Consider the following 14,218-nt stretch of genomic DNA (forward strand, 5'->3'; position numbering starts at 1 on the left):
ATGGCTCAGTGGGTAAGAGCACCCGACTGCTCTTCCGAAGGTCCAGAGTTCAAATCCCAGCAACCACATGGTGGCTCACAACCATCCACAACGAGATCTGGCGCCCTCTTCTGGAGTGTCTGAAGACAGCTACAGTGTACTTATATATAATAAATAAATAAATCTTAAAAAAAAATAATTCAGGAAATATGATCCCAGGGACTCAGGAAATCTGAGCCTTTGTAGGCTAACTACCTTAGATTAAAACATAAACAAAAAACAAAACTCTTTCACCTGTGTAGCTTTTCTACAGCTCTAAAATTATCTCAGATTTTAAAAGGCCATTAAAGAATCTTTCAACTTAATATTTTTCCTTGATTTTTCAGTTTTTACAAAATGTGAATGAAAGTGGTATTATCCAGAGACCCCATAACAAGATATTCTCTTCATGAAAAGAAGACCAGCTTTGGTCAATTATTGTGGTCTTTTGCATTCATTATTTCAGACTTCATTCTGAATGTAAAGGGAACAACTGTGAGACTCAAGACAACTGTGGAGAACTAGAACCTCCCGCACAGCCTGGGACTGACAGTGAGTTAGGGTGTTGCAGCCTCTGGCCCAGTGTAATGCAGACTTCTGTAGTGTTCGCTCTCCTGTGCTCTAGAATAAGGGTGGCAGGAGCACCTGCCCTCACTCTTGGGTGGGGTGATGACTTCCAGGCCTCAGACACAGAGCTTCTTACTGGCCTATTAAGGAGTTTGGCAACCGTCAAGACTGTTTATTCTGCTACTAAAGAAGAGATCCCTTAGGTCTTCCCCCGCTGATAATAAAGCTCAGGCTCCTGAGCATGACCTCTGCTTGGCTTTTTGAGACAGAGTTTCCCACTGTTGCACGCGGCATCCCAGCTCCATGGCGGGAGCGTTTCCTTTGGTTTTGTTTGTTTGTTTGGTTGGTTTGGTTTTTTGTTTGGTTTGGTTTGGTTTTTTGAGACAGGATTTCTCTGTGTAGCCCTGACTGTCCTAGAACTCACTCTGTAGACCAGGCTGACCTCTAACTCAGAAATCCCCCTGCCTCTGCCTCCCAAGAATAAAGTGCTGGGATTAAAGGTGTGTGCCACCACCACATAGCTCAGCCAATCTTTTTTTTCCCCCTTATTTATTTATTTATTTATTTATTTAATGTGAGTACACTGTAGCTGACTTCAGATGCACTAGAAGAGGGCATCAGATTCCATTACAGATGGTTGTGAGCCACCATATGGTTGCTGGGAATTGAACTCAGGACCTCTGGAAGAGCAGTCAGTGCTCTTAACCACTGAGCCATCTCTCCAGCCCCTCAGCCAATCTTTTTAAAATGGTTTTTTTTTATTATTTTGTATTATGTGTATGCATGTATCTGTGTGGGTTATGTGCACATGAGTATAGATGTCTGTAGAGACCAAAAGAAGGTATCAGATCCCCTAGAGCTGGAGTTATAGATGGTTGTAAACTGCTCACGTGGATGAGGAGAACTGAGTGCTAATCTTTTGAAGAGCAGCAAGTGCTCTTAACTGCTGAGCCATTTCTCCAGCCCCCTCCTCAGCAGTTCTTGCTGTGCCCTAATCTTCAACCAAAGGGAACTGTCCAGAGCCTTCATCATGCTGTTTTCCCAGCCAGAGTCTCTCCTAGGTCATCCTTCAAGATACTGCTACTGTGCCCCTTTCCTGGGATGTCCTTCCTAATTGTTCTGCGATGGTCCCTCTGTGGGCCCTGGAAAGTACACCTGTCACAGTTATAGCTTATTAGTCTGTACTTCTGTTCTTTACTTCTTAGTCTAGCATCTTTGTTTTTTTTTTTTTTTTTTTTTTTTTTTTTTTTTTTTGGTTTTTCGAGACAGGGTTTCTCTGAATAGCCCTGACTGTCCTGGCACTCACTTTGTAGACCAGGCTGGCCTCGAACTCAGAAATCCGCCTGCCTCTGCCTCCCGAGTGCTGGGATTAAAGGCGTGCGCCACCACGCCCGGCGCATCTTTGTTTTATACACACACACACACACACACACACACACACACACACACACACACAGAGAGAGACAGAGAGACAGAGAAACAACAAATGATCACATCTTTGTTTCTGTATTATTCTGCAGAGCTTGGCTTAGATCCCATCGAATTTAGTGATCAAATTGGCTGGGCAGGAGTAGGATTGTGTATGTTTGTGGTAACTGATGAAAATCCTGTGTTTGGCTCTTATTTAAATCTCATTTCATTCATAGGAATGAGTATTGCGTGCATCCAATATTTCTTTACTTCTGGCTCATCTATAAAACAGACCTGGTGTGAGTCTATGAGAAATGTAATCTTGCCTTTCTGTTGTTCATTTATTCTACAGGTTCCAGCTACGGTCATCCATTGCCATAACTTTTAAAGGATATTGAAAAGAAACTGGCAAAAGGTGAAAAAATGATCAAGTTTTTCCTTATGGTGAACAAGCAAGGGCAGACCCGACTGTCTAAGTACTACGAGCACGTGGACATTAATAAACGTGCACTTCTGGAGACTGAGGTCAGCAAGAGTTGCCTGTCTCGGTCCAGCGAACAAGTAAGTGCCTGCTGCTCTTCACTCCCTGTGTCGACAACTCTGCCTTCACTGGCTTGTTGTGGCTATCTCAAGAGCCAATATTCTCTCTGAACTATATTCCTTCAAGGGCTGGTAGGGAAATAAAGACTAAAGAGAAAGGCAGACGGAAGGAAGTGTGACTCTTACCATCGCTGTAATAGGACAAGAGGCAGGCAGGAAAGCCTCAGGTTTTTATTTAGGATAATTGTCTTAGTATATCATAAAAATAGCTGCTAAATTTACTCTTGCTTGAGGACATAATCTTTTTTTGCTCATATAAATTCAGCCCTTGGAACTCTCCGCAGTGTCTGCAGCTGGTGGCTTTCTGTAAGCCAAAACATGAAGGTCAGATGACTGGTGTGGCAGGGAAATTCAAGACCCGTGTGGTGCCAGAGGATAATAATACGATTTCCATGTGCATAATAATTCTTTTTTGCTTACCATTTTTACATCTTTAAAAGTAATTTTTATTTTCCTGAATTAATTGCCATCTCAAAAGCTTTCCTGTCTCTCTCTGCTAACCTAGTCCTAGTCCTGGAAGCTTCTAGCCTCTGTACAATCTTACCTAGTCCTAGAATGTTTTCAGCCTCTGAGACTTAACTGCTGAATAAGCTCCCCCTTTCTTGTTCTTTCTGATCTCTGGCTGGCTGGGTCAACTCAGCTGTTCTGACTCAAATCCTTTCCAAGATGACTGATTTATATCTGGCTTCTCTCTGGCCTCTGACTTCTTGCTCTGCTTGGCCTCAAACTAACTCTGGCAATCTGTTCTAATCCTATGGCTCCTTCTCATTCTCTGGCTCATTCTGTCCCCACCTGTACCTAGTTTGTTCTTTCTCTACAACCTGTCTCTGTACAACTGTCCCAGTAAAATTGCCTCCTTTCTCCCCTGCATTGTGGGCATATCCTATTCTGTCAAATCTTTCTCTGATTTGTCACTTTGTCTGCCACTCAATTAGATATCACTTTCAAACATGGGAGCTTTCTTCTACAAACTACTTTACCTTTATTGTTTGGGATTAAAGGCATGTCTGTATTCCAGCCAGAGAGATTAAAGGTGTGTGCTAAGGGCTGAGCCACACCACAACTAGAAACAGATTTTTTCAAGTAAATAATATAATCAGGATTCACAGTGTGATTCAAAATCCTACAACTTACAATCAATAACTAGTAATTTAAAAACAAACTTAGTTTGAACTTGCTTTCTTATTATGTAAATAAGGGAAATGGCAGTCAACAAATCATATAACATAACAAATATATTCCTCTTACCAGAACCCAGAGTCTCACTACCATAGTAAAGAATGGCTTTGGGGCTGGTGAGATGGCTCAGTGGGTAAGAGCACCCGACTGCTCTTCCCAAGGTCCGGAGTTCAAATCCCAGCAACCACATGGTGGCTCACAACCATCTCTAACGAGATCTGACTCCCTCTTCTGGAGTGTCTGAAGACAGCTACAGTGTACTTACATATAATAAATCAATCAATCAATCAATCAATCTTTAAAAAAAAAAATGGCTTTGTGGTACTAGAGTTTGAGCCTTGTGTGCTTTGTAGGCACATGTTCTGCCATTCTGCTACACTGTAGCCCACTTTAAAAACTGAGTCCATTTTTTCAAAGAATTTAGAGAATTATTCAGTCTGAGTCCTTGCTGTCAACTCCATTAGAGAGCATTGGACAGATGTTACAAAGTCGGAGTCACTCATGTTTTCTCAGTTCTCTTCTCGCCACCCTGGAGAGGGTGCCAGTGGCAGCATCAGCTGTCGTACAAGTTGCATCAACACTCAGAAGTTGCATGTTGCAAGTGTGTTTCCCTTAGCCTGAAAATCAGTTTTCCAATTGCAATCTCTCCTGGTTCCTCTTTGATTACTACTGTGGCCTGCTGTGGGCACACACTGCTCCCTGGCATCACATGGAAACAGGAACTAATAAAGAGCTGCGTTTGTCACCCATGTGGGAAACACACTGAGAGACATGCCCATTGGAGCCTTCCCACCATCCACAAGCCTGCCGTAATTTAAACAGAATTTCCATTTGAACTTTACCCTTTGGAGTAAAGATACTGGTGGACTTTTGGAGTACTCTAAAATTATTTTTATTTTAAAAAGAAACCACTGGACTTTTGGCATCAGGCACCAGAGTATTATAGCAGAGAATTATAGCAGAGAATTATAGCAGAGAATTATAGCAGAGTATTATAGCAGAGTATTATAGCAGAGTATTATAGCAGAGTATTATAGCAGAGTATTATAGCAGAGTATTATANATTATAGCAGAGTATTATAGCAGAGTATTATAGCAGAGTATTATAGCAGAGTATTATAGCAGAGTATTATAGCAGAGTATTATATCAGCTTAGTTTAATTCTGTCCAAAGATGTGATTGGTCTGTGTTTTGTTACGTCAGAGACTCTGGTAAGACTGAAAACTGTTACTCAAGTCACTCATGGTAATTCCCAATTCCAATAAGCCCGTATAAGAACCACACAATGCAGTTATTATATTTTATCAGCTACATGCCTAGATTGAGCATATCTGTCACTATCGTCCCTTGTTCTTCAGCTCTGAGACCCTTTGCTACTTTCAGTTTCTCCTGGAGTGGTTCTGCTCCATATTGGCTTCCACCGCTTCCTCCTCTGTCCTCTTTCCTGCCCCCATCCCCACCTCCAGACTTCCAGTTCCACCTTTCCCTTCTACTGCCCAATCATAGGCTCTAGCCTTTATTTGACCACTTAGAGTGGGAGAAGGTTCAGATCTCCTGAGTAAGTGATCTAGTCCGCCTTATCCGGGCAGCCGCTCTTAAGGAAGCAGAATTAATATCAAAATATAAACAGTACCAAGGCAACCCACAACGTACTTGCTTTTTAAATTTAAGGTAGGTCCACATTCTGAACCCTGGGCTGTCATAAATTTGAGATACCCTTTCCTCAGCCTTGGGTTAAAGGCATGATCCACCAGGCTCTATCCTAATTTTACATTAAATCCCGAAATTCCTCCATGGTATATAGACCGCCAAGAACCCTCCCCATGGAGGGATTTCCATAGTCAAAACATGTAATGTAGTTTCATTCTCAGGAACATTGGGTGTCCGAGAGCAAAGCCACTAAGTTCAAGCTCTATCACATTGGCCAAGCACACCTCGACACTGAAGACTTCCGCTGTGCTTTCAGCCTTCTGTCTCCTGCCCATCGCCCTGTGTACAGACACTGAAGGGAACAGCTAAATGAGAAAGGAGTTGTTTTATCTTCAGGCAGTAGTCATAAGCTAGTTATTAATTCATAAGAAGCAATATTTACAATGGAAAATCTTGTCTAGCATCTGCTGCACAAAGGCTCCTATTACATAATTTATAAAATGATCTACATTGGTTCTTTCATGCACCCTGGAAAGAGAGGTTACATATAAGTAGATGATGGATGGGTGGTAGATTAGATAGATACATACATAGACAGAAAGACAGACAGACAGATAAGATTCCTTGTGCTGGTTCCTCCATGACTATTAATTAGTACAGAACTGAGCAGATCTAATTGCTTCCCAAGAATTCATGGCAAGCTAGAAGTACAGCGCTCAGCATGTCTGTGCATCTTCACATTGAAGAGCCTTCAACTGCTAATCATGCCTTAGCTCTGCTTGCTGAGCTCCACAGGGGGCCAAGAAGGAATGGACAAGAGGCAGAAGGGGAACCTGTATGATCGATCGCCACTCCTTTTCCAAGACTTTCTTCAATTTCCTTCTCCTCCTGGAGGTGCTTCTAGTAACCCACTGGCTGTTGTCAGAAGCCCTCAAAGGCTGTTTAACATTTTAATGAGAAACAATGTAAGTTTCTAGGTACTCAATAGTAACCTAGGAGTTATGCATGCTGTCAACCAGACATTAACATCTAATTGTCTTTCATCTAGTGCTCATTCATTGAATACAAGGATTTTAAACTGATCTACCGGCAATACGCAGCTCTCTTTGTTGTGGTTGGAGTTAATGACACTGAGGTAAGAGGCTAGATGCAAGATTTTTATTCTCGTTAAGTTGAAGTTTTTTTTTTTTTTTTCCTATTTGCTCCCCAAGAGCTAGTAAGCCTCTTTCAGAGTATCTGAGTCTCAAGAGAAGCTGGGAAAGCTGTATGGAAGAGAGATAGATACTCAGGTGCTTAATGATCTAGGTAAACAGGTTATGGTTAGAGAGGCAGAAATTATAAAATGCTTTCCTTTTTATGTGTGTGGGTTTGTTGTTGATTTTGCTCTCTCTCTTGCTCTCTCTCATTTGAGTTTTTTACTATTTATTTATTTATTTAGAGTCAGTCTCACCTTTCCTTTGACCTGTAATTTTACAAAGACCAGGTTGCCCTGAACTCATAGAGATCTGGCCTTTCCTTTGACCTGGAATTTTACAAAGACCAGGTTGCCCCTAACTCATAGAGATCTGGCTGGCTCTGCCTCCTGTGTGATGGGATTAAAGCCTATACCACCACACTCAACTGTTTCATTACATTTTATTTATTTGTGCTACAGAATACATGTGGTGGTCAGAAGACAACTTGCAAGAATTGATTCTCTCTTTTTACCATGTGTGTCCTGGGGAGCAAAGTCAGATCATCAGGCTTGGTGACACAAGCCTTTACCCACTGAGCCATCTTGCTTGCCCTTTTTGTGTGAGGGGTTTTATTGTTGTTTTGCTTTGTTTTGTTTTGTTGTAGCAACCTCTTGCAATGCTCCCCAGGCTGGTGCCATACCTGGAGGCTTAATCTTCCCAGCTCAGCCTCCAGAGTTCCTGGGACTCCATATGAGCTGCTATGCCTAACTTGAATTGCTTCTTTCTCATAAGCAATACTGATAGCCTCCTCTTGCCCTGTTACACAATGGGGCAGCTCACACAGGCACAGGAGACTGTCAGTCATACATTAAATTTGGGCTAGGACTTGGGGCTCAGTGAATTAAGCACTTGTCATAGAAGCATAAAAACCAGGTTGTGGATTACTGACAACCTACATTCAACCCAGGCAGGCATGGTGGCCAACCTATAAAGTTAGCGTTCATGAGACAGAGATGGTATCCTAGAGGTAAGCTGATCCTATCTCAATAAATAAAGTGGAGAATAACTAAGGAAGCTATCAGAAGCTGGCCTTGGACCTTTACGTGCACACACAGATATATGTATACACACATAACAAATGTATATACTCATGTGCACACTCCACACATGTGGGAAGGTCAGAGGTCACAGCAAAATACAAGCATGGCTGTGCTGGGCTGTGCTGTGCTGTGCTGTGCTGGGTGGGGCTGGGCGGGGCTGTGCTTACCTCACCTCAGGTGTGACCATCTAGTCATGGAAAAGGTTTTATATGTCAGAGACTTGGAAGTCTCAGTGGACTGTTTTATCCATGAGTCGCTGTGAAGAAATTTCTCCATCCTCACAGATCTAAAGTAATATCCATGAAGAACCTGCGAGTTGCTTTCAGCCAGTTAGTTAAGGTCCCAAGTGGAGTTCATGGCTCTAATCTATGCTCTGAAGTTTCAGTTTGCCCAGATTCATCACAGACTGAAAAAGTCTGAGTGGTTAACATTTTATATATTTCCTTCATTAGTCAACATCTGTACCCTTCTTTTTTTGTTTTAAGATTTATTTATTTATTTATTTAATGTATATATGAGTACACTGTAACTATACCAATGGTTGCTGAGAATTTGAATTTTAGGACCTCTGTTCTCTCCGGTCAACCCTGCTTGCTCCAGCCTAAAGATTTATTTATTATTATATCTAAGTACACTGTAGTTGTCTTCAGACACACCAGAAGAGGGCGTCAGATCTCATTACGGATGATTGTGAGCCACCGTGTGGTTCCTGGGATTTGAACTCAGGACCTTTGGAAGAGCAGTCCTTAACCACTGAGCCATCTCTCCAGCCTTTTACCCTTCTTTCTTTTCTTTTCCTTTCTTCCCTATTTTAAGACAGTGTCTCATGTAGACCAGGCTGTTGGGATTATAGGCATGCACTACCATACCCAGTGTGTGTGGTGCTGGGATAAGCCCAGGGCTCTGTGCACGCTAGGCACCATCCTATGCAACCACTACCAACTAACCTACATCCTCAGCCACAGTGCTGTCTGTACAGGGACAGTCACAGGCTGCTTTGCACATCAGCAACTGGGCTGCTGCTCTAGAACCTTGGAAAGCACAGGGCATTTTTTTTAACCTGGAGGTATGATACATTAATTACACCTTTCTTTATTTCAGAATGAGATGGCTATCTATGAATTTATACACAACTTTGTGGAAGTTTTAGATGGGTACTTCAGCCGAGTGGTAAGTCTTAACCCAGCTTTCTAGAAGTTGAGTTATCTGGGTGCAGGTTAATATTATGCACGGATATAATTAACATGCAAAAGCTAAAATAAATGCTGTTGTATTACCACCCCTTCTTGCTCACCATAGCCTAACAGACCTGTGTGTGCATTAGATTTTCACAAAGAGGCCTATTTTAGTTTGCTTCTGTTGCGGCGGCGAACACCACTCACCAGGGGAGCTTACAGCTCTCAGGCCACAGAGCCTGACGGAGGGAAGCCAGGACAGGAACTTAGATAGGATCCTTGAGGCAGGAAGTGAAGCAGAGGCCACGGAGGAGCGCTGCTGACTGGCTTGCTCCCTGTGACTTGCTCAGCCTGCTTCTTTATATAGCTCAGGACCACCTGCCCAAGGATGAGATGCGTATGCGTGCCCGCGTGCACACACACACACACCTACCTCTGGACTGGCATTCCTTCATCAATCGTCAATCAAGAAAATGCAATAAAGGATTGCTGGAAATGGAAGCGTTTCTCAATTGAAGTTCTTCTTCCCAGATAATTCTAGCTTATGTCAAGTTGGCAAAAATGTAAGCAGCACAAAGTGCCGCTCAGAAGCCCGAGTCCCTCCGAGCACTTTACTGTCCATCGGGACACTTTCCCTCTAACTTGCTGTTTTTACATTCCTTTTGCTTTCTTTCCTGAGACAACAGAACCCTTTTTACCTAAAGAATCATTTCCAGCCAGATAGTGGTGATACACACCTTGAATCCCAGTACTCAGGAAGAAAAGGCAGGTACATCTCCCAGTTCACGGCTGGCTTGGTCTACAGAGTGAGTTCTAGGACAGCCAAGGACACACAGAGAAACCCTATCTTGAAAACAGCAGCAGCAGCAACAGCAACAACAACAAAATGAAAAACAACAACCAAAGATCCCAAATCATTTCCAAGTGGAGCATGGCAGTACACATCTGTTAACCAGCACTTAGGAGGTGGGACATAAGGCTCAGGAGTTCAAGGTTACCCTTGTCCATGTAGCAAATTCAAGACCAGCCTATCCAAGAAGACTGTTACACAAGAGAAAGGGTCAGGGGTTGGGGCAGGGGCATGACACTAGAGAGATGGCTCAGAGGTTAAGAACACTTGTTCTTGCCCAAGACATGGCTTGTGGTTCCCAGCACCCACATGGAGGCTACAGTCATTCATAACTCCAGTTCCAGAGGATCTGATGCCCTTTCCTGGCCTCCGTGTGCACCAGGTACACGTGTAGTACCGATGTGGCACACCACAGACGCGCGTGTAGACAAAACACCTGTAAGGTGTAAAATAAAATAAAAGCAGGAGAACCATTTCCATCTAAACCTTTGCTTTATCAGTCAAAAGCCAACTTCTCTTTAGCTAACTTTCCGGAAATGTTAGTGGCTGTCTTAAAATGTAATTCATATACCATAAATTTTCCCATTTAATGTATATAATCATGTTTTAGTATTTACAATCTTACAACTATCACCACTGTCATCTATTCATGCCACATGACAGATAGGCATAGTCACTGGCATTTCCCACATAACTCCCCTCAACCTACACCAGGCCCTAGGTGACCACTGGCTTGTTCTAGAGACTGGCTGCTCTAGATCCGTCACAGGAATGGAATTGTACGCTAGGGGCTTCTCCAGCCTGTCTTTTACTTAGCACATTTTCGAGGTTCATCAGCATTATAGCATTATCAGTATTCCTGTCTTCTTCATTGCTAAATACTATTCTGTTGTATGGATGTACCACATCTTTAAATCCATTTGTCATTGATATGCATTTAACATATTTTCATTTCGGGACTATTATGAATAGAATGGTGCTATTATGAACATTTTTGTCACATTTTTCAACAGATCCTTTTTTTAATTCTAAAAGAAAAAAACTCTTGATATGGTGATGTGCCCCTTTAATCAGGGGCACATCACTCAGGACACAGAGGCTAATGCATCTCTGAGTTCGAGGCCAGCCTGGTCTACAAAGCAGGTTCCAGGACAGCCAGGGCTACACAAAGAAACCCTGTCTTGAAAAACAAAACATAGCTCCAAAAACAAACATGCCAGTCAGAGCCACACACTGAGACCTTGTCTTTAAATAAGTACATTAATTAAATGAAATTTTCTTGGTTATACACCTGGGAGGAAAATTACTGGATACTATAATACCTTCATATTTAATATTTTTATTAACTGACAAGCAGTTTTCTAGTACTTGCATTATTTAAATTCCTGTTAGCAATATTAATATTCTGATTTTTCATCACCAAATCTTACCTGTCTTTCTTTCTGTCTTTCTTTCTTTCTTTCTTTCTTTCTTTCTTTCTTTCTTTCTTTCTTTCTTTCTTCCTGTCTTTCTCTCTGTCTTTCTTTCTTTTCCCTCTCCTTCATTTTCTGAGATACGATCTCATTAGCCTTGGCTGGCCTGGAACTCAGTATATAGACCAGGTTAGCCTCAAACTTGCACAGATTGTCCTGTCTCTGCCTCACAAGCACTGGTATTAAAGGCAGGCATCACCATGCCGTTCTACTGAGTAGGAAGTGAATTAGAGGCCAACCTTTGGGAAAATGTCTGTTTAATCCTTTGCTCAGTTTTTAATGGCAGATTTGCTCAGATTTACTAATGATAACCAGTCAGTCTATGGTTGTGGTGGTTTGTATATGCTTGGTCCAGGGAGTGGCACTATTAGGAGGTGTAGCCTTTGGAGTAGGTGTGGCCTTGTTGGAGGAAGTGTGTCACAGTGGTCCCCTGGTGGTGGTGGACTTTGAGACCCTCCTCCTAGATGCCTGGAAGATAGTCATCTCTTCTGCAGCCCTTGGATGGTGTAGAACTTTGAGCTCCTTCTCCAGTACCATGTCTGCCTGGACTTTGCCATGCTTCCTGCCATGATGATAATGGACTGAACATCTGAAACTGCAAGCCTGCCCCAATTAAATATTTGCCTTTATAGGAGTTGCCTTGGTCATGGTGTCTCTTCAGAGCAATGGAGACCCTAACTAAGACAGTGATTTTCTCTGTTGCTTATGTTTCAGTGTGATGTTTAGAAGGCCTTTACATTCACCCCCTTGTTTTCTTCCCAGTGTTTTCTCTCATCCCCAAATTTGTCTCTCATCCATTTTAAGTAATTTTTTTCTTTTTTTTTTTTTTTTTTTTTTTTTTTTTTTTTTTTTTAGACAGGGTTTCTCTGTGTAGCCCTGGCTGTCCTGGAACTCACTTTATAGACCAAACTCAGAAATCCGCCTGCCTCTGCCTCCCGAGTGCTGGGATTAAAGGCGTGCGCCACCACCGCCCGGCTTAAGTAATTTTTTTCTATGTTCTATGTTTCTATTATAAATCATCTTGATTAATTTTGTTCTTATTTTATTTGGAGGGATGTATAGCACCTACCTGACCTTGAATTCATAATCCTCCTGCCTCTGCTTGCCAAAGATAGAATCACAAGCATGTAACATTGTTTATTGTTTTGTATGTGGAGATGTATTTGTCTCAGTAGCAGTTGTTGAAAGAACTGCCCTTCTCCATCCATGACTGTCTCAGCTTCTTACTGTGAAGCAGCTGCTCACAGGGGCTGAGCCAGGCATGGTGGGACAGGTCTGAGGGAGAGGCAGGAAGGCAAGGAGGAGTCCAGGACCACCAGATGCAGAGAAAGTTCAAGGCCATCTTGGGCTGCATGAGACCCCATGTCATCACACAAAACAACAATTTTAATTAAATCAAGTGCAAAAGCATATTTCTAGCCTTTCATTTCTATTCCATTGAGCATAGCATTGATAGTACCATACTACCATACTATCCTGACTAATCGAGCTCTACAGTAAGCTGGAAACGAAGTCCTCTTTTAAACAAGAATCAGTGGAGATGGTTGGTATTATACCAACACCAACTACAGTGCCTCCAGTATCCCACATGGCTTAGTTAGGGTTTTATGCTAAAGAGACAGACACCATGACCAAGGCAACTCTTACAAAGGAAAGCAGTTAATTGGGACTGGCTTACAGTTTTGGAGGTTTAGTCTGTCATCATCGTGACAAGAAGCATGGCAGCCTGCAGGCAGACATGGTGCTGGAGAAGGAGCCAAGAGTTCTACATCTTGATCTAAAGGCAACCAGGAAGAGATTTTCTTCTGTAGGCCACCAAGAGGAAGGTCTGGATCACATTGGCCAGACTCGACTATATATATATATATATATATATATATATATATATATATATATATGAGACCTCAAAGCCCCGCCTCCTAATAGCGCCCCTTCCCATGGGTCAAGCATATTGAAACCACCATCCCAGTTATCCTTGAACTTCAGATTTCCTCCTGCCTCTACTTCCCTAGTCCTGGGATCATAGCTGACTATAACACACCCCCTTGGCACAGTACTGAAGGTGTTGTGCTTACTGAGCAAGCACTCTACCAGCTGAGCTATAGCCCTAAATCACTGTTTCTCAAGTTTATTTCATTCTGCCTTTATATAAAAAGCTTAGGAGGGAGCTGGTCCACACTGCTGCTTCCCACTGCAGTGAGTGGACACTGCTCTGAAGTTAGCAATACTGAGCACACTAGCAGAATGCCACACTCGTGATTAGAACCTATGTCTTCTGAGATATGGGAGAGGCAAGAGGATTGGGAGTTCTAGGTATTTCCTGATTACATGCTGGGTTAGAAGCCAACCTAGACAACACATGACCCTGTCTCAAAAAGAACAAGGAGTTATGTCTTTAATCCAATTTCCATGGCCTGGGATGCATTTCAGAAGCTCTTCATGGGGAAGCAGCCAGTTCATTCATTGCCTCAGTGCAGTGGCCCCCAGAGTCTGGCACCTTGAACAGCAGTATAAACTGGGAACTTGCTAGAAATCCAAGCTCTGGGCTCCACCCTGTCCCACAGGATCAGAAACTCTGCCTGTGTCCCTCAGTCTGATTTTACCAGGCCTTCCAGTGATTCTGATACACAGTAAAGCTTGGGAGCATTAAGGTAACCTTAATACATGAGGCCTGTCAGCAATTTCCTACTTCAAGAGATGGAACTTGGAAGATGGCTGCTGGCCTATGGCAATGCAAGTCATGTATCTCCAAGGGATGGGCGCCTCCCCCCCCTCCCCCAGCCTGGAACTAGAGAAGAGATCAGATGATTTCCAAAGCTGGGCATTCTGGGATAGTGGACAGGAAAGTAGCCTTAAACCTATGTCTGTGTTGACTGTGTAGACAGAGAATCATAAGTAAGCAATGTCTATAACCCTTCCCAATGCTAGAAATACTGCCAGCCTGCCAGCTACTACTGTGGGCAGCTCTGTGCATGTACAGTGCACTTAGTGTGACTAGGACACTGAAATACTGCCAGCCTGC

The 14,218-nt window shown here is 42.8% G+C and overlaps 1 protein-coding gene across 2 annotated transcripts in view; it reads left to right on the forward strand.

The window, feature by feature from the left end:
* The window catches only part of Ap4s1 (adaptor related protein complex 4 subunit sigma 1), a 47,909-nt gene that overhangs the window by 24,491 nt on the left and 9,200 nt on the right, over positions 1-14,218 (forward strand). Inside the window, exons 1-4 of one of the 2 annotated variants that reach the window (XM_029484721.1) lie at positions 551-570; positions 2,348-2,556; positions 6,473-6,559; positions 8,801-8,869. In XM_029484721.1, the coding sequence (XP_029340581.1) occupies positions 2,419-2,556; positions 6,473-6,559; positions 8,801-8,869 (294 nt within the window). In that variant the 5' untranslated portion in view covers positions 551-570; positions 2,348-2,418. Of the gene's footprint in view, positions 1-550; positions 571-2,347; positions 2,557-6,472; positions 6,560-8,800; positions 8,870-14,218 lie in introns of those variants that run through there. The other variant, XM_021179724.2, reaches the window with a different exon arrangement.

The sequence above is a fragment of the Mus caroli genome, chromosome 12 (assembly GCF_900094665.2).
Source record: "Mus caroli chromosome 12, CAROLI_EIJ_v1.1, whole genome shotgun sequence".
Taxonomy (NCBI): domain Eukaryota; kingdom Metazoa; phylum Chordata; class Mammalia; order Rodentia; family Muridae; genus Mus; species Mus caroli.